The 21,664-nt window shown below is 38.7% G+C and overlaps 1 protein-coding gene and 1 long non-coding RNA gene across 3 annotated transcripts in view; one reads left to right on the top strand and one right to left on the bottom strand.

The window, feature by feature from the left end:
* The window catches only part of LOC145346484 (uncharacterized), a 104,985-nt gene that overhangs the window by 61,104 nt on the left and 22,217 nt on the right, over nucleotides 1–21,664 (top strand). The window lies entirely within an intron of this gene.
* LOC145346483 (sorting nexin-31-like) overlaps nucleotides 16,192–21,664 on the bottom strand; it is a 98,996-nt gene continuing 93,523 nt past the window's right edge. Inside the window, exon 14 of the mRNA XM_080193802.1 lies at nucleotides 16,192–16,662. Coding sequence (XP_080049928.1) covers nucleotides 16,615–16,662 — 48 coding nt within the window. The 3' untranslated portion in view covers nucleotides 16,192–16,614. The remainder of the gene's footprint in view (nucleotides 16,663–21,664) is intronic.

The raw sequence follows: 21,664 nt of genomic DNA on the forward strand, positions 1-21,664 counted from the left end.
GGGTGGGCACAGTAAGAAGTCTCACAGCACCCGTTTAAAGTTCAACAGGTTTATTTGAAATCACAAGCTTTCAGAGCACTGCTTCTTCAGATGAGTCTGATAAAGGAGCAACGCTGTGAAAGTTTGTGATTCCAAATAAACCTGTTGGACTTTAACCTGATGTTAGGAGACTTCTTACTTTGAGAAAGCACCATTTAGATAGCAAAGTACCAAAGTAGAAAGAAACTCCAGACAGAAGAATCAACAGATAAAACCTAGAATATTCCAGAAGACACAAAAACCTAGTTGTAATTTAGCGAATGACTAAATTCTATTTTATTATTGAGTGGGAATTGTATTTATTTGCATACCATTAGAATCTTGTTTCATTCAGGAATAATTAATAGTTAGAAGGGATTTATTCAGTTTGTTAATAGTTTATTCATTTGTTCACAGATAAATAAATTGTTACATGTTGATTTTAGAGTAGTTTCAGGGATTTTTTTTAATTTGACTACTAGAAGTTGCTTCATATAACACCTCACACTTTTTTACAGATTATGAGGTGAGGTACTTCTCTTTGAGTGTTTCAGTGTTAGTTCTCAGAAAGGGGATCCACCTCTGCTTTAAAACAGATGAGGGGGCTTGGGTCTAAGATCTTTAAATAAACCTTAAGAGAGAAGTGGAAAATCTGTTTAATTTTGGTTGCTTGTTGTCGGTTAAATCAAAAGTGGGGAAATGGCTCTTAACATGTTGAAGAGGTTATGGGGATTGCAGATGCTTCCCAAATTTGTCAAGAAAGTTTAGAAAGACAGAAAAAGATGATACTTGTAGAATTAGCTAAAACTGGGTTTAACCAGGGATAATAGGAAAGCTGACATTGTAACGAGGTTAGAGAAACATTCAGGTATATCAGAGAAACAGCCAAGTGCAGTGGAGTTAGAAAAAAAAATTAATTGCAGATGAGACAATTAGGGTTAGAAAATGAACTTGTAAGGCTGGAGTCAAAAGAAAGGAAAAAAGAGACAGAAGAAAGAGAAAAGGAAAGGAAAGCCCTAACAGAAGATTAAGAAAGGGAAAAAATGTTTGAGTTGGAAAAAAATAAACTTGGAACTTGAAGCAAAAAAACTTCTAATGAGAGAAGTAAAAGTGCAAGATAGAAGAGATGATGGGCAAACTCATTGTGGCCAACCAACTGGTAAAGATATACACAAATATGTCCAAACATTACCAAAATTTGATGAAGAAGATGCAGAAGCTTTTTTCATTTCCTTTGAGAAATTGGCTACACAGGTGAACTGGCCAGAAGCTGTGTTGGTAATGTAAATTCAGACAGAGTTTTAGGCATGGCTACTGAGATGTTTGCAGCGCTGCCAGATGAGGTTTCAGGAGAAGTAAAAAAAGATTATTTTGAGTGCCTATGGATTGGTACCAGGAGCGTACAGACAACGGTTCAGGAATGCAAGAAAGGAACCAGGTCAGACCTGTATAGAGTTTGAAAGAATTAAACAGAACAACTACCACCTACCAGAACTAACAGCTCTCAGCTCTCTCTCAAGAGAGAACCACTGGCTCTCATAGTGTCATCTACGTCCTAGAGAAAGCACCATCTAGATGTAATAGTACCAAGGAAGAAAGAAATTCCAGACAGAAGAATCAACAGAAAAAGGCCAGAATATACCAGAAGGCACAAAACCTGTAATTTAGAGAGTGACTAAATTATATTTTTGTTAATGAGTGGGAATTGCATTTATTTGAACAGCACATCATCGAATCTTGTTTTATTTGGGAATAGTTAATAGAAGGGATTTATTCAGTTTGTTAATAGTTTAGTTAATTTGTTGACTGTTAATCAGATAAATAAATTGTAACATATTGATTTTAGAGTGATTGTCAGGGTTTTTTTTTACTTAACAACTAGAAGTTGCTGAAGAATAGGTCACATCACTTGACACACACTTTTTACAGATTATAGGGCAAGGTACTTCTCATTGGGTGTTTCAGTGTTAGTTCTCAGAGGGAGAATCCACCTCTGCCGGATAACATTTGTCTCATCTGGATCTGGCATCACACTATCACAATCAGCAGGTGGCCCACTAGTATACCCCACTGACCCTGAATTTAGTTTGGCGGGGTTGTACTTCAAATGTCTGGTCCTGATCCTGTTGATGACCATTAGCAGATGTTCATCATGCTCCTCCAATGTGCATCCCCAAATTAGATTGTCATCAATGATGATTTTACAAGTTTGCCCTGCATAGAGCTATTCCATGGATCTTTGGAAGACCTCACTACAGGTGGAAATACCATAGGGCATGTGTAGCAATCTGAATTTGCCTACTGGAAATGTGAACATCGTAAGCTTCGAGAATTCTTCATCAAGCAGGATTTGCCAAAAAACATATTTTATATGTACAATGCTGAAGACTTTGGCATTGGGCATGTCCACTGTGACTTGTTCAGCTGTATTCATTGGATGGTGAAGCTCAGAAGTGTTTTGTTAAGATGAATTGGGTCAATGCAGGTTCCGACTATGCTCTCTTTCTTCACTGCAGCTACTATTGCGGGGTCCCATTCCATGGCTTCATCCATGGGAGTATAACACCCAATGTTGTCATTCTGTCTAGTTCATCTATTACCTTCTGTTTCATGGCAAGGGATACTCTTCTTGGAGCATAGTAAGTGGATGGCTCTCAATCATCTAGCTTCATGCGACAGATAACAGATAGTTTCCCCATAACATCACCGTCAAACCGGCTTCTATATTCCTGCATCTCTGGTACTTGTTGCTGTAAGGTTTGCATGCCCAGTCCAAGATGAATTAGTTCCAATGCAATACTGTCTGGAAGACCCAGCAGTGGTTTGACATCCAAGTCAACTGCAGGGAATTGACACTTGCCCTGCTTATGACTCTGCCTTCTGTGTGTTTGGCCTCTGTACTGTACGCAATAAGGTTCACTTTGTTGGTAGAATCAGGTGAAGCACAGGGCTTGATTTCCTTTTTTATTGTTTTTCTTCTAATTCAATCAAATCAAGTCCAATTTAGAGTCTCAACAAGTTGAAACATTCCCGATCCAAGCTGACAAGACAGGGCTCTCACCTCCTGTCTTGGGCTTGATCTACATGATCCAAGATGATTGGAGTAGGCATAGCTCCTCCTCTAAGACTTGATTTTATTTGCATCTTAGCCAAAAGGCCAAGATTCTGCTTTTAAAAATTGTTTCAAATGAAGTTAAAGTGTAATCTAATGACTTCAACTAAGCACAGCATGTCGGTACTACAGTTGATCTTAACCAAAAGGCCGAGAAGTGATTTTCTTCAGCAGCGGATTTTAAAAAACATTGCATTTTGCCCCAGAATCAATTTTGACTTTCAGTTTGACATTGTTGTGAGCAATGTTGAGAGTTGTGAATATTTCACCCTTTTCGGTGAGGTCAACACTTTCATAGTAGAATGCTTCCCGGATCTCCAGGTTTTGTTTCATCTGCAGCTCGTTCACTTTGTTTACATGCTGAGCTTCAGGGAGGTAGCTGACTACAACATGTCTTGTAACAATTGCTGGTTGATATGGCTTGAGGTTGTCGGTCTACTTTGATCTACTACACATGGCAAAGTGTTATAGATCCACAGTTATTTCAGTGCTTGTTAACTGCAAAGCATTTGCTTTTTTTGTGGGTGCTGGCCACTGCAGTTTAAGCAGGGTGTGTTTCATATTGAAAAGACCTTAGACTTAGTGCTCCTGTCAGACTGTTCTTTCAGCATGCAAATATTAATAACAGATTCCAACATCTTTTTTCCACGGAACAACTCATTGCACACACTGTTGCTGTGTTTTTCACAGACTACACAATCTCTAACAAGTTCTTCAGTCAGAGCACAAATTCACTTTTGCCAGAATTTTCAGTGTTGAATCATACAACTGTATCGACTCATTGGGTTTCTGACTAGCAGTGTTGAAAATGCATTCATCCATGATTACATTTTTTTTTACAGGCATGCAGATTTGATCAAATTTCTTTCATAGTACCTCAGGATCTTCTTTGTCTTCCCCCTCCTGGAATGCGAAAGATTCCAATTTCTCCATAACCTTTGGGTCCACCAGGTTCAACAATGTGTATGCTTGAACTTAGTTTGATTTGTCAGACAAAGCAGTAGATGCGCCATTTGTTTGAATTTATTCCAGCTGTCAGTGATATTCTCATCAAAAATAAACAGGTCGATGTGCCGGAATTTCTGCGACCAGCTCCCAAAACCGTATAATGCTATATGGTTATGTGTGAATGAGGACATAGTTGATAGCTTAAACTGTTTATTGATTGAAGTGCTCTACTGCTGTTATCTACTGTGACTGCACTTACAGTGCCCTTCCTCAGATCCCTTATCACTACCAGGTTGCTTGGCAATACGCACATACTATAGTAACATTTTCAATTCAACTGTGATTTCCCAGAGAATTAAGCAGAACATTGGCCTTATCTAAATTCTTGGACCAGTTGTTGTGTGGGTGAGATATTGGCAAGTTTTTTGCATCCATGGACCTATACCCTAACAGGGTTGAAGTCAAGTTCCATTTATGTTTCCAAACTGCTCAATCTTCAGTTCTGTGGTTTGTGATGTTACCCAAACTCTTTTACATATTAAATCTTTTTGAAGCATTTTTCTGCCATTGAAGATTTAACATGCATCTGAATGTCTACAAGATTTTTTTCTGGTTTTGAGTATGGTTGCATGACACTAAATGATCTTATGATGATGCCTCTACTGTGATGCTTTCACTACATAAGACCAGTTAAACCAAATCTGACAAAATTAGCATAGTAAAATAGGAAAATGTTCTACAATCTGTCATTTTTAATCAACTGAGTTATGATGATCACTGTCTTAATATCTTGCCAATATTGGCTTGTTGTATAAAATATGATTTTACTGTAATTAAGGCCTGTGTTAAATTGTGCAGTTCTTTAATTTAATATGGGATCAAAAGATAAAACAAAAATAAACTGATTTGTTTAATAAAATTAACACAGCAATGAAGGATACAAGGCCATTGTTCAATCTTGATTTTACCATCTATAGTGTAATGAGAATCATGATTACTATCATGCAACTAACTGCAAGCATCTATTGAACTGTAATTAATATTTTAGCAAATTATATCATTACTCCAATTATGGTATTCTAACCAAGCTAAATAAGCACTCTGATTTTGGCTTACTCCAGACTTTTTTGCTTACTGCTATAATTTTCTACTGCTTCAACACATTTAACATCAGGAATTTCCTGTAAGTTCTCAACACGCTAGATCATATTAGCCTGCAGAATTAAAAAGGATGTGTGGATATTAAATTGGGGAGGCAAGTAGAGAATAGTGCTGAACAGTGTTTTTCCAGACAAGAGAAGTATACCTGAGGGGTTGTTGTTAGGACGACTTGTGATTGTTGCAATTATCAATTGCACTATTACCATCACACATGGCAGATGGAATTTAAGAAAAGGAAATGTGAAGTGATGTAATTTGTAAGAAAGTAGCAGGAGAGCTAATGGGTGGGATTTACTGAGCAATGTGGTGACAAGAGGTGGCTTGCTATTGGCCATCAGCAGGGTCTTCTGGTCCTGCTGTTGTTAACAGGGTTTCCCATTGAATGCATCCCTCACTGGTGGAAAATCCAGGTGGGGGTATGATGTCGGTAGGACCAAAGTTGTTAGGACGACTTGTGATACATGTCATTGACACATATTAATAACTTGTGTACAGTGCATAACTTAAAAATTTTACAAATTGCCCAAAATTCAGAAATGTTGTCAACAGTGAGGAAAATAACAGATTTCAGGATGATAATAGGCTGTTGAAGTGGATGAATACATGTGTTAGGCTCCCAGACTAGTACCCCAAGTTATATTAGGAAGCCAGACTAGACCCCAGCAATTTTTCTATTTTGGCATAAATGTCAGGAAAGGATATTTGCTTCCAGGAATGATTCCACTGATAATTTAGGGATCTTTAAAAACTTTATTTAACTATAGTTTAAATATTCCTCAAACAAATGAAATAACCTATTAAGAGTTGAACCATATTTGAAATGAAAAGGAAACAATTTTAATTTTAACTGCTCATGTTTCCATCCCAAATAAGCAACATTCCTCTTACAGACGTATAGAAGCCATTTTAAATATAGTTAGCAACCATAAGTATACTTGCTATAATTGGTGTAGACAATCTTGAAGCTTTTAGAGAGTGATAGAGTTCCAGAAGCCTACAAAGTCCTTCCAACTTCAACCAGGCTTCAGCTATAATCTAAACTGCTTACTCCAAAAGCTTTTTTCTCTCTTCTCATTAATGACATCATCACATGACCATGTCAATCACTATAATTTGAAATCTCCGGGGAACTTAAGTAAACAAAAGTCAATTACTTGTACTTAATATAACCATTTGCAAGGTTAAGCTGAATAATTATCTTGCTCTCCCAGCAACTGAGTTGCATTCAAGTGATAGTAGCATAAATTTGAATTTTTAAACATTTCCCTTTAACCCAAAAAAATTATATATCCATATCAATTGCACTATTACCATCACACATGGCAGATGGAATTTAAGAAAAGGAAATTTGAAGTGATGTATTTTGCAAGGATGTAGCAGGAGAGCCAATGGGTGGGATTTACTGAGCAATGTGGCGACAAGAGGTGGCTTGCCATTGGCCATCAGCAGGGTCTTCTGGTCCTGCTGTTGTCAACAGGGTTTCCCATTGAATGCATCCCTCACTGGCGGGAAATCCAGGGGGGAGTACGACGTCGGTGGGACCAAAGGTTCCAGCCAATATAAATTAAAAGGTAAAAGTTTGAAGGGGGCGAAATTACACGGGGACCTTAAGGGTTCACATACACAAATCATTTAATGCAGCATAACAAGTTGGTAACGCTGTTCAAAAAGGCATATGCTTTATAAAGAGAGACATAAAGTACAAAAGCAAGGACCCACGCACCCCGAACGTTCTTTCTTCCACCTTCTTCCTTTGGGAAAAGATACAAAATTCTGAGGTCATGTACCAACCAACTCAGGAACAGTTCTTCCCTGCTGCTGTCAGATTTTTGAATGGACTTACCTTGCATTAAGTTGATCTTTTTCTACACTCTAGCTATGACTATAACACTACATTCTGCACGCTCTCGTTTCCTTCTCTATGAACGGTAAGTTTTGTCTGTATAGCGTGCAAGAAACAATACTTTTTACTGTATGTTAATATATGTGACATTAAATCACATCAAATCCTAATCAAATCAAAAAGTTACATCAAACCTTTATAAATCATTGGATGGACCTCATCTGGAGTATTGTCTTCAGTTTTGTGAACCACACTTTAAGATATCTGTCAAAGGACGAGATTTCCCTGAAATCAGCAAAGGCTGATAGTGGGATGGAAAAGCAGTGTTGAAGTGCCATTTCTCTGCTGTATAATACGGGACTTGGGGAATAAAATATCAAGGGGCAGGTCCCAAAATGTATTGCTGGTATGGTGAAGTCTGAATTGTCCTCCCTGCTAACACTCAATGATTTGGCTGCCATTTTTAAAGGTCACCCCAGTGTAAAGTTCACCTTGGCTCCCAATACTCCTATCGCTGCCCAGGCAGTCCTCCAGGCATGATCTTTTCTGCCCTGATAATGTACTTATCTGAGCTCCCTTGGGAGGTCTGCTCACGAAGTGCAAGCTGTGGGAGACCAGTTGAGTTTCAGTCTGCTCTGCTGTCACATTGAGATGAATGGATTTTCTGATGGGATGGGATGTGGGATGGGGGATTGGGGAAGAGGTGATTCAAGTGTGATTGCCAGAGAATGATATGTTAATGAATGCAATTATGTTCACGCCTTGTCACTAATGGGGGGTGGGGGGGGTTGGTGGGGAGGGCAATCAATTAATGCATTTACGTAAACAGAAAACCTGCTCTGGCTTTTCTAGCAATATTTACTGCTCCTGTTGCCAAACCTGCCTGACATGATCAGGAGCAGATAATCCAGCCAAAGCTTTAAAGAGGATAAAGAGGAAATTTACCACAATTATATCTCCAGTTATGTGGAGCGAATACAGGGACTGTTCTCCCTAGAACAAAGAACATTAAGAGGAGGTTTGATTGAAGTGTTCAAAATTGTGAGGGATTTTGAAGAATAAGGAAGGAGGAACTGTTCCCACTGTGTTATAAGATTCTATGAATGATCAGTTTCTACAACTACATGCGCTCCATACCACCCATTGTTTTCTTTGCTCCTCCTCAGAATGTACTGACTCAGGTCAGGACACAACTTTCGCATGTGCTGTCCCATCTAGTTTCTCTCGCATGCAGCCAGACTTGATGTTTGGCATGCAGTGAATAATAACCAAGCAAAGTCTGATTCTATGTTTACTTGCTACTCATTTACACAATTTCCAGCAGGGATCATGAAGGAGGGCTGGAAAAAGGGACTTTTGAGCTCCTGGCAGATTACTTTCCTTTTTTTAAATTCATTTGTGGAACTTGGGCATCACTGGCTGGCCAGCATTTATTGCCCATTCATTGTTGCCCTTGTTCAGAGGGCAGTTGGGAGTCAACCACATTGCTATGGATCTGGAGTCACACATAGGTCAGATGGGGCAAGGACAGCGGATTTCCTCCCCTAAAGGACGTTAATGAACCAGACAGATTTTTCTGACACCAAACAATTGTTTCATGGTCATCAGTAGATTCTCAATTTTGGATTGTTTTTATTGAATTCAAATTCCACCATCTGCCGTGGCGGGATTTGAACTTGGGTCCCCAGAATATTAGCTGAGTTTCTGGATTAATAATCTAGTGATAATACCACTAGGCCTTTGCCTCCTCTTATCCTGAGACATGACAAACTAAATTACTTTTAACAACTGTAACCGTGATTAACCAACTCAAAAAAGAATAATAGAATTGTGTGTGTATGGGGGATGGGGGCACAAAGTGGGGGCAGGCTATCTGCTTTGTATGACTTATTTTAAAATCAAGATGAGCAGTTTTAGAACTGAGAGAACACTTTCTGTTTCAACACTGGAAGCTAGTATCAATAAATCCCACATTGGGTACATGATTAAACAGAAATTAAAGTGCCTCTGTTCTGCTTCAGCATAGCACTGCTTTACAAGAGATATCTACTGCATCAACTTGACATTTTTACAGCAGCGATTTTTGAGTAAGAATGCCAATTTGCTGTCAGATTGGCATGATTGTGTTGTGTGGGTCTTTGCACATTAGAAGCTGAATTAAGACTGCTTGAATTCTATTTCATAGGACAGTAATAGCTGGCAAACAGAGTAGATCAAATCCCATTAGTCTGGGCACCAGTCCTAGACCTTTGACAGAACAGTTTCTAACCTCATGTCACTTAGTCTTCCAGACTTCATCTATGTGGCTCATCATCACACTAGGTGCTGGCACTAGACATGATCTCACTAAGGGATTAATCATTTTGCTGCATTCACTGCTCATCTGTTGAGTAATAAGCAATTAAAAGGGTCAGTATTAGGACTGTGTGAGTCATAAAAATTGCATGGTGCCCCAGGCTGTCAGGGTTCCCGAGCAAATTCAGTGAAAGGATACCTGTACATATTTAATATTAGAGCCCCAGATCAAACCTTAGCATGGGGCCCCCCATGCTCCCAACAATTAACAGAAAATTACGCAATGTATTTTGGCTTAACTATTGCTACATTTATGCCAAGGAGATTTTATATTTACTGCCTTCATTGAATAGGTTTGAGGTGCATAGAAACGGCAGAAGTCATTACAGGCCAAACAGCAGCGAATTGCTATTGTCAGTGTTTATACATTAACTCCAGCCTTTCAGTTAATCTTCTAAAGCCGTTAATCCCTATTTGTAGCCCATGCATCAGACTTCCTGTGCACTGTGGTGTAATTTAACCTGGCTCTCACTGCCATGGTAACAAACAATTGTTTCATGCATTTTCTTATCATACTTCATTCAATTAACATAAGAAATAATCTGGAACATACTAGACACACCGCATCAACGAATTTTCAGTTCAATTGAAAGAAAATACACTTGTAAAACACTTCTTGTCTTTACCCTTAACAAGCTTGACAATCTTGTATATGCTGTGTAAAAAAAAAGTGCTAAGTGGAAGAGACACCCAGGATGCCAATGCAGAGAATGAACCACAAGCTGTTTTCTGCTACAGTGCTGAAAACCACAGTAGTTTGTTAATAAAACCACACCCAAGTCTGCTTTCATGTACTAGGCATATTTGATTGAAAAAAAACACAGAAATGGATTTTAAAATACGCAGATGTAAAAACTTGGATTTGTATAAATGAAACAAATAAATAAACCGCATGAGGCTCAAATTATTGATGTTTGCCTTTTCAAGGGAAGAGCATCATTTGTCTGTATCCACGTCATGATTGTCATTATCCACGGTGATCACATGTTTAAGACACTTCAGAATTGTAGGTCTTTTCCCTTCAGCCACCATCTTTTAAAGCAATAGTTCTGAGGATGTGGATGACAGTGGCAAGACTGCAGTTATTGTACATCTTGAATTGTCCCAAGGGCATTAAGATTCAACCATACAATATAGGCCAAATCAGGAAGGGGTGGTGTGTTTATTTCATCTAAGCACAGTTGGGTTTCTATAACAACCAGGCAGACTTCATTTTATTTACCAGATTTGTGTAATTGAATTCACCATGGTGGTATGTCAATTCTCAATCTCTGGATTACTAGTTCAGTGCATTAACCACTGGGCTACTGTTCTCACATACCCAAAGGGAATTGTAATAAAAAGTATGTTTCTTGATGAATGAATGAAGAAAAATGAAACACTTATTCAGACAATTGCATTTTCTTTTTGAAATTGCATGATTTTCATATTTGCATTCAGTACTGCTATTTTCAAATCCATGTAACCCATACCATTTCTTAATCTCCTTATCTCATACCTTGAGCAATTCTGTTCTCTATCTGCTTTGTATAGGGAAAACACTTAATTGAATTATCATTTGGACTGGCATGCTAGAGAATGAGAACGTGAACGAACTCAACAATTGAACTCCTCCCTCAGTGTTGAAGGATGAGCTACTAAAGTTCCCACCTTGCATGAAACAATTTCTCCTATTTTCCTTAAATAGCTGTCAAATGCCAACCATCAAGCATCCAGCCATTCACAGTAATTGTAGAGTTACTGATCTGCTCAGCCACGCCTTCATCTCCAACTTCCATACTCTTTAAACCATTACTGTCTCTCACCCGGATAGTTTCCCTCAGTGTGGCCCTCATCTCTGCTTCCATAAGTACCAGGGATGCAGACTTAAAAGGATATAGCAGACAGCTCTATCTACTCATGCACCATTGGATATGGTTGGGCCTATTTCCGCCACAGTAACATTAGTGGACTTTATCCTTCATCTGATGTCGTAACCCTCAATCATATCTTAATTACCTCTAGACTTGATCATCCCATGTTCTATCTTCTGTAAATCTCAGGCCATCCAAAACTCTGCTGCCAGCACCAAGACCTATTCACCCATTACACCTGTTCTACATCAGTTCCCAGTTAAGCCATGCCCTTGATTGTAAAATTCTCATCCTCATTTTTAAATACTTCCATAGTCTTACCTCCCCCTCCACCCCCACCTCCCGGCAACTCTAATTTTCTGTATCCCCCAAACCTTTACAATATTACAATATGCTTCTGACCAGTTGGGTATCCCTAATTTTAATTAAAGGCAAAATACTGTGGATGTTGGAATCAGAAACCAAAAGAGAAGATGCTGGAAAATCTCAGCAGATCTGGCAGCATCTGTGGGGAGAGACAGGAGCTAACATTTCAAGTCTAGATGATGTTTTGTCAAAGCTGACAAAGGTTAGCTTTGACAAACGGCCGTCTGGACTCAAAACATCAGTTCTTTTCTCTCCATACAAATGCTGCCAGACCTGCTGAGATTTTCCTGATTTTAATTGTTCTGACTTTGGAGGCTCACCTCCACACCTGTCTGCTGTGCTTAAGAATTGAAAATTATGCCTGGTCTCAATCTAATAGACAAAACACTCAAATTGCGTGATTTTCATATTTGTATTCAGTACTGCTATTTTCAAATCCATGTAACCCATACCATTTCTTAATCTCCTTATCTCATACCTTGAGCAATTCTGTTCTATATCTGCTTTGTATAGGGAAAACACAAACTCCATTTGCCATCTCTCAGCCCAGCTCTACAGCTTATCTATGTTCCTCTGTAACCTGCAACATCCTTCCACACTGTCCACAACTCCACCAACTTTCGCATCATCTGTCTGATAGGTACATACTTCTCAAGGAGATGCAGTAGTTGTTCCTTGAACAAGCTCCACATTTCAATTGTGCCCATAGCCTGCAGATTTCTTCCCCATCCTATGCATCCTAAATCTCACCTAATCGCATCATAATTTCCTTTACTCCAGCTTGCCCTGCAGTATATATCTATCCCTTTCCATTGCTAAAATAAACGTAACCGAATTGTGATCACTAACAACAAAGTGTTCACCTACCTCCAAATGTAACACCTGGTCTGATTCATTACCCAGTACCAAATCCAATGTGGCCTTGCCTCTTGTTGGTCTATCTACATACTGTGTCAGAAAACCCTACTGCACACACTGGACAAAAACTGACCCATCTAATGTACTCGATTTATAGTGTTTCCAGTCAATATTTGTAAAGTCTCCCATAATAACTACCCTGTTACTTTCGCTCCTATCCAGAATCATCTTTGCAATCCTTTCTTCTACATGTCTGGAACTTTTCAGAGACCTATAGAAAACTCCCAATAGCGTAACTTCTTTCCTGTTTCTAACCTCAGCCTATACTACCTCAGTAGACGAGTCCCCATCAAACGCCCTTTTTGCCACCGTAATACTGTCCTGACTAACAGTGCCACACCTCTCCCTCTTTTACCACCTTCCCTGATCTTACTGAAACATCTAAACCCCGGATCCTGTCACAACCATTTCTGTCCCTGCTCAATCCATGTCTCCGAAATGGCCACAACATTGAAGTCCCAGGTACCAACCCACATATCTTTGGTCACACTTTAGAAAAATTTAATTGACTCTAAGCAGTTTTTCGAAATGTCCCAAATATGTAAAAGTTTATTTATTAGTGTCACAAATAGACTTACATTAACACTTCAATGAAGTTACTGTGAAAATCCCCTAGGTCCATGCTCTGGCACCTGTTCAGGTACCTGAGGGAGAATTTAGCATGGCCAATGCACCTAACCAGCACATCTTTCGAGTATGGGAGGAAACCAGAGCACCTGGCGGAAATCCATGCTGACACAGGGAAAACATGCAAACTCCACACAGAAAGTGACTCAAGCTGGGAACTGAATCTGCGTCCCTGCCACTGTGAGGCCACAGTGCTAACACTGTGAGGCCACAGTGCTAACACTGTGTCAATGAGCCACCCATTTGCTCTGTATTTAAACATTCAAATGAAACAGATAGGGCTGGAGTTCAGAATGGAGACAAATGGCTCCAAATGCATACCTAAATTGTTTTAGAGAATGAAGAAGGCTGAGAAGGCAGGGTGTCTTTTGTTCCAAACAGGGAAAGAGATAAACTGAAACCTCTAAATTCCCTTAAGCAATGTGGTTTATTTTTGAAAAGTTAGATATGTGTTTCCAAATTCCGTAAAAAGTCTGACAACACCAGGTTTTAGTCCAACCTATTTATTTGATAATATACTCGCAAGCTTTCGGGTTAGCCCCTTCGTCATTCACCTGACGAAGGGGCTAACCCGAAAGCTTGCGAGTATATTATCAAATAAATAGGTTGGACTAAAACCTGGTGTTGTCAGACTTTTTACTGCGTTTACACCAGTCCAACGCCGGCATACCCACATCATTTCCAAATTCCAACAGCAGCTTTTTGAGTTTAAACAAACAGGATTATATACTCACACATACACATACGCCCAAAAGATGTAAATGCTACATCACCACGGTCTCAAGATACAATTAGAGAAGATAGAATATACTAAAAGAATAGGTAACTGTTCATGTCCTTTGAGTCCAGTGAAGAAGGAAATCTTTCCCCACTCTTGATTTGTAATTGAGGTAAGTTCAGAGGGCCGGGGGTTGGATATCATAATTACTTCAAAGAGAATGTTTAGCAGATCAGGAAGTTAGACACTCTTGGTAGTTGTATCAGGAGATCCAATTCTTTGACAGGTGAAGTTGGAGTTTTGGAATTGGGTTGGGAAACTTCTCAAAAGAAAAGCCTCAGTTCTTGAAAGGCAAAGATGGCACAGCCTTTCTCTGCAACCATCTTGTCACTATTATCCTGCAAACTACCTCAGGTTTCTCCTGAGTTTTTATAATTAAAAGGGCTTCAGTATCAGAGACTCAGTTTCAGTCACATGTTCAAAGGTCATTGACATACAATAGAGAATAGATGATCTTTCACATTAAACTTGTGGTTATCTGGTCTCTGAAGCTTTCTTTGTTACATCACAAATCTGGAGTGTGTCTGGGGACTGAATCTACCTGTTCTGCCCATCATTTGCCATGCAAAGGTCTCTTGACTTTGGGCAGGATTTTCTGGCCTTGAGGCGAGCACGGCTGGAAAATCCTGCCCCAGCAGACCATTGAACCTGTGTTTTGGAGTAAGCACCAAACAATGGCAGACATGAACTCCGGAGTGGAATACTGTCTAGACAGCAGAATTGAACAAATTTGCAGTTTCATATTAGTATTGCCTGTTTGGAGAGGCTAATCTGCATACAGAAGACTATCTATAACACATTTGTGACCTAACTAAGCTGAATTGGTGAAGACAGAGTGCAACAGATCAGAAGGTGCCAGATTTCAAGGTGCTCTCTGAGTTAGCTTATTTCGGCTGTCATAGAAGGAGGAGCCCTTTAGTTTGTCCGTACACTCCTGGAATGGGGAGAGTGGGCTGCAGTAGGCATGTAGCAGGAGGGAAATAAGCCCTGGTTGCCCACTTGAGCTTGTAATTTAGTCGCCTGACTTTCAGAACATATTTGGATCTCATGCAAAATCAGGATCAATTATTATATTCCATAGAGTAACAGACTCTCAATACTTGTTGGATGGACTTGAATAACGAGCATGGTACTTCTGGAGAGAAAGCACAATTAAAGCAAAGTATTTTGACGGTATCTATGGAACAATTAAGAAAGATCTAAATAATTGGAAGAAAACCAAAGAATGTTTGAGAGAGATTTTGAATAGTTCAAAATATAAATTTGACTACAAGACCACAGTCACAATGATTAGCACTCTGAGGAAAGAATTAAGATAGAAACATTGGCTTTGGAAACAAGAAAGAGTACAGATGATGGTGTGACAACAGAAATAAGGTATAATCTGTGGAAAATTGCATTGCTCAAAACAGATTTGACATTTAAGGATAATGCACAAATTTTCTTTTGATAATGCAGAAGTTTATTAATGTTCAACATATAACACTGTGCAATACTTAGCGATATGCTTTGTTACGTAACTTTTCAATACAAAAGATAAAAAAGCTCTCAAAGTGAACAATACGTGAGGGTTAACATACAAGTGGTCAAATGACTCAATTTGAGAAGACAATAATGTACAAAACTTGTGTCACTAATTATGAAAGCTGCTTAACCATGGTTCTCCTCTGTGGAATTCATATGCAACAGAAACTATCTTAAAATGTTATGCTATTCCTAACTTGGACCGATAGAGTTCATTTGTAACTGAACACTTGAATATCTAGACAGGTTATTGACACCTTCATAATATGGATTTGGGCAAAGTTCACTGATAAATTCAGAATGTTGGGAATTGTAGAGAATGCTTCCATAATTACAATTAGGTTTAAAGTGCAGAAACACTAAATTTGCCTGTTTGTGCGGCTATCAGTCTTATCTTCTGTACCCATGACTATATATGCAATCAAAATAGCGAAATGAGATAATTAAAGCAGATTTATTCTTCTCCAATGCAACTTCAAACATTGCATGTGTGTATTGATTGGAGGAGACCCAATGGGGACTGGCTGGCACAAAAAGTATTGAACCAAAAAGAAAGTATTTAAATTAAACTTTAAAAGTTACAACAATAAGTCAAAAAACAGAATTTTTGGGAATATTTTGCACCTTAATCCAAGATGTAGTCAATGAACGGGAACAAGTTCTAGATGGAACTAATTCAGTATTAAAACTCTGCAATTAATATGGCCTATCACTGAAAAGATTCAGCGACTCTTAAATTTTGATAGCAGAGCAAAAACCTAAACCACTGCATCTCCAATGATCCTTATCCTTAATACATCAAGGTTTCATCAACTTTATAGAAAAAGCCATGGCGCCAAAGTCCTCAAATCTGTATTTAAACACAGAAAAATCAAAGTAGCTCGGACCTACCTAATTCAATTTATATGACTAAGTGACCAGTTCCCTAATGGAGGAATAAAACTACAAAAATATCCTGTATTAAATAAAGAGGGTAGGCAATGCACGTTCCAAGTATAATCAACCCAGTTTGGCTATTGTGTAAACAAATATGTTAAAGTTGTATTTAAAAAGCATTGACTGGTCATAATTCCTCTTCAGCAATTTATTCAAAAATGCTTGCTCCATATTTTCATTTCTTAAGTAACATTTTCTGTAGCACAATTCCAGAATGTTTACTCTAGAAGGAATAGGATTATGTGAAATTAAAGTGGGTCCTGAACACTTCATTTTTTATAATACAAAACAACAGTTTCATTAAATATTGTGAATTTATACAAAATACAAAACCCTCAACATAGGATGAAAATAACATTTCCGTAAGATAACTTCTGTTAATAGGTAGTACACTACCATTAAGATTCACATTTTCATGAGACTGTGCCTCTTTATTTCTTGACTTTTTTTTAAACTTTTAGCTAAAATGGAATGGAAAGTTTGCAATAAGACAGGGCAAACTGCTTAAATATTCAAAGCCACGTTCCAAAGTGAGGATGATTAATAGACAAATTATCCTCAGGGGAGTATGAAGAGAGAGATATTTCCTATAATCCAGATGCTCATTGGAACTTGTAACTATCTAAGGAAGAGACATTAAAATACAAAATACTGGAGTTGGAATAATGGCTGCCACAGACAGACAAACCCAAAACCATTGGAAAATAAACAATGGGTGAAGTACTTCAGGCAAAACTGAGCAACGCCAGAGAGATTTCAAGTGACACAGGCAGTATTAAGAAACGTTTCATTTGAGGAAACAGGCTGAAGGCTGCTTTCTCTCCCTCGCTTTCTTTTGGAACAAGATTATCACTGGCTCAAAAAGTCAACTCTATCAAAAACCTATCAGTGAACCAAGGTCTCATAAGAAATGCAAAACCTTCTACATCTGACTGCATCCAAGAAATCAGTTCACCTAAATCAGCCACAGTTTTTAAAATCTGTGAATATATGCTTCAAGGATAAAAAGACACTTAAAGTCTATTATTTCTTTTTTTTATTGGATCCAATTTCCCTCATCTCTGGTGTGAACTTGTCTATGTGTGTGTTTATTTGTGTGTCTGCATGACTGCATAAATGCTTGACATTGTATTTTATTTTTCTTGGGTTTAGTGCTTAACAAATTAGCTCAAAGCCTTATCTGATTATTGCTTATAGCTTAAATAGTTAAATACATTCTGATTTGCAAAAGGCCATATACTTGCGGAAAATAACTTAAACCTTTGTTGCGACCATCTGAGGAAATTGAATAAGAAGGAGCCAATTCATTCCTCCTTACCTGGTCATAACTATATTTATTCTGTGACATTCGGCTTATAACACTTCTCATGTCTAGCAGCGCACGAGGGAGACAAAGCACATGCTTATATCTGTTTTTGATAGCTTGTTTTTCCCAGAACAGGTTGTTAGCCTGTGTGCAGAGGCTACAGCTTGAGGGCACAGGTCCACATCAAACATGGTTGACCAGGTCTCTCTCCCAGTTTGACCACAGCCATAGGCATATTGTAAGGATTCACAGGTTTTTAGCCAGCCTGCTTGGCTGTGTTTTGAACGCATCTTCCTTCGCCGTCGTCACTGAGAGGTTCTTGAAACCACAGCTTCTGACTTAAAGACAGGAATGCTACCTACTGTGACATTGGCTTAATATACACTTTTTGGCTACAGTTGCAATATGGCAGACTTAATCCTGAGCTGAAGTTTCTCTTTAGCAATCAGGTCTGAAGCAGAGCATAATTGATGGCAAATGAGATAGTGAATTTATCTCCAATTGTGCACCAAGTAGGACTCCAGTCATGGAATTAGAGCACTGCATTCTAAGGGCAAATGAAGGGAACTATGATTATTCTTTGCCCAGACAAAAATAACATTTAGTTTTTTTCTTTAAATTAAACAAGGGAATAGGTAAAGCAAAATCTATTAAATGCTTTTCCAATTAAACTGACGAGACATTGAAGATCACCTTAAACCAGAAGCTAAATGGAAACAGAGGATAAAAGTGCTATGAGAGTAGAATGTACCAACTATTGCAGAGAATATTACAATGAAAATCTTTAAAATGTCTAAGTGCAAACATAGAGCAGCAATGGAATTGTGTGTGTATTGATGATGGGGGTGGAGGGGTGGGTGGTGTTAGCCTGGACACAAATCTATTTACTGAAACAAGCCAAAATACAGAACTGATGCTTTTATTACACTTTAAAAATGTCACATGTATATTTTGGCAACATTTACAATAGGCCAGGCTTTAATGATCAAATATATAAACACAGATATTGGTTATTATCGCAGGTCACTTGATGAAATTTATTTAGTATAAACTGTGGAGGTAGAGAGCATGGCTAAGATTTTAAATTAATACTTTGCATCTATCTTTACTAAAGAGGATGCTGCCAATGTAGCAATAAAGGAGGAAATAAGAGATATATCAAATAGGAAAATAAGAGGAGATACTCAAAAGCTTAGCAATCTTTAAAGACACTGGCTGGAATTCTCTGGCCGTTTATGCCTCGCTGCCACTGCCAGCGAGAGTGGAGAATTTGGCACTCAGCCAAATATGCATTCACTGCAACGGGACCAAGAAGTTCATAAAATATAAGAGCAGAATTAGGCCATTCAGCCCATCGAGTCTCCTCCGCCATTTGATCATGGCTGATATGCTCCTCATCCCCATTTTCCTGCCTTCTCCCGAAAACCCTTCACCCCATTCCCAATTAAAAATCTGTCTAACTCCTCCTCAAATTTACTTACTGTCCCAGCATTCTCACACTTTGGGGTAGTGAATTCCACAGATTCACAACATTTTGGGAGAAGTAGTTTCTCCTCAACGGTTTTAAATTTGCTACTTCTTATACTAAGATTATGCACTCTTGTCCTAAAATGCTCCACAAGAGGAAGCATCCACTCTGCGTCTACTTCTACTTCATTCATACTTTTTATCATCTTGTATACCTCAATTTGATCTCCCCTTATTCTTTTAAATTCCAGAGAGTACAGGCCTAAACTGTTCAATCTCTCTTCATATGACAAACCTCTCATCTCTGGAGTCAATCTAGCGAACCTCCTCTGAACTGCCTCCAATGCCGCTACATCTTTCTTCAAGTAAGGAAACCAAAATTGTGCACAATACTCCAGGTGTGGCTCACTAATGCCTCCTATAGTTGCAGCAATACTTCCTTGCCTTTACATTCCACTCCTTTAGTTTTAAATGCCAACATTATATTCGCTTTCTTTATTATCTGCTGGATCTGCATGCTAGTTTTCTGCGACTCATGAACAAGGACACCCAAATCTTTCTGAACTGGAGCACCCCAAGGTCTCTCCCCATTTAGATAATAAGTCACCTTCCCATTTTTCTGATCAAAATGCATGGCCTCACTTATCCATGTTAAACTCCTGCCAAATTTTGGCCTACTCGCCTATCTATATCCATTTGTGAGGTTCTTATTTCCTTATTGCAACTTACTGTGCCATCTATTTTTGTGTTATCTGCAAATTTGGTTATAGAGCCTTCTACCCCTGTATCCAAGTTGCTAGTATAGATTGTAAATAGCTGGGGCCCAAGGACTGAACCCTGTAGCACCCCATTAGTTACTTGCCATCCAAGAAAAAAAACATTCACCTGAGGTAATAAATTACCCTTAATCCCATGTGTTCTAACCTTGTGAATTAACCTTTTGTGTGGCACCTTATCGAAGGCCTTCTGGAAGTCCAGACACACGACATCTGACAGGATCCTTATTATCCACTTTGCATGTTACATCTTCAAAAGAACTCTAGCAAATTACTTAAACATGATTTGCCCTTCATAAAACCATTGTGACTCTAATGGATAGTGTTTTGACTTTCCAAATGTCCTGATATTGCTTCCTTGATAATTGATTCTAACACTTTCCCAACAACACATGTTAAACTAACTGGTCTGTAATTTCCCACATTTTGCCTCCCTTTTTTGAATAAGGGCAATACACTAGCATTTTTCCAATCCACTGGAACCTTGCCCGTGTCCAGGGAATTTTGAAATGTTAGAACCAATGGATCCACTTTCTTTGCTGCCATTTCCTTTAATACCCTAGGATGTTGGCCATCAGGCCTGGGGAACTTATCTGTCCTCAACCCCAGTAGTTTGCTGAGTATCTTTTCCCTATCAACGTTGACTGTTTTACCCTTTCTATTACACCTGACATGCCTGTTCCTATAGGAATGGTACTAGTGTCCCCCACTGTGAAAACTAAGGCCGAGTATTGATTTAGTATCTCTGATATTTCAATGTTCCCCACTATTAACTCTCCAGTTTCACCTTCCAAGGAACCAACATTCACCCTAGTGACTGTCTTCCCTTTTATATACCTATAGAAGTTTTTGCTATCCTTCTTGATATTTTTGTGCTAGTTTTCTTTCATTATTTACCTTAGCTCTTTTTATTACTTTTGTGATATCCCTTTGTTTATGTTTGAAAGTTTCCCAATCTTCTAGCCTGCCACTGGCCTTTGCAATATATACCATCTGGTATATCTTAGCTTTTGCCTTTATATTGTCCTTGACCTCCTTGTTTGGCCATGGATGTTTTTTACCCCCATTACAATCTTTCTTCCTCACTGGGATATATTTTAATTGTGAGGACTGAAGTATCTCCTTAACAACTGCCACTGCTCATCTGCTGTCCTACCTTTAGCCTTCCTGCCCACTCTACATGGGCCAAACCTGTCCTCATGCCCATGTAATTTCCTATGTTTATTTTCAGAACACTAGTGTCAGACTCCACTTTCTCACCCCCAAACTGAATTTTGAAATTTATCATACTATGGTCACTACTCCCAAGAGGATCCTTGACTATAAAGGTCATCAATTAAAAGCTGATGCATCAATAAAGAGAAGTCAAGTTAAAGGCAAATTGTTTTTGACTAACTTGACTGAATTGATGAGGGTAGTGTGGTTGATATTGTGCATATGGATTTTCAAAGATATTTGATAAAGTACGTCATGAACATTTAGCAAAATTAAAGCCCATGAGATGAAGATGACAGTAGCAGTGTGGATTTTTTAAAAATTCATTTGTGGGAGATGGGCATCACTGGCTGGCTAGCATTTATTGCCCATCCCTAGTTGCCCTTGAGAAGGTGATGGTGAGCTGCCTCTTTGAATTGCTGCAGTCCAAGTGCCATTAGGGAGGGAATTCCAGAATTTTG

The sequence above is a fragment of the Carcharhinus amblyrhynchos genome, chromosome 8 (genome assembly GCF_965287045.1).
Source record: "Carcharhinus amblyrhynchos chromosome 8, sCarAmb.v2.hapA, whole genome shotgun sequence".
Classification (NCBI taxonomy): Eukaryota; Metazoa; Chordata; class Chondrichthyes; order Carcharhiniformes; family Carcharhinidae; genus Carcharhinus; species Carcharhinus amblyrhynchos.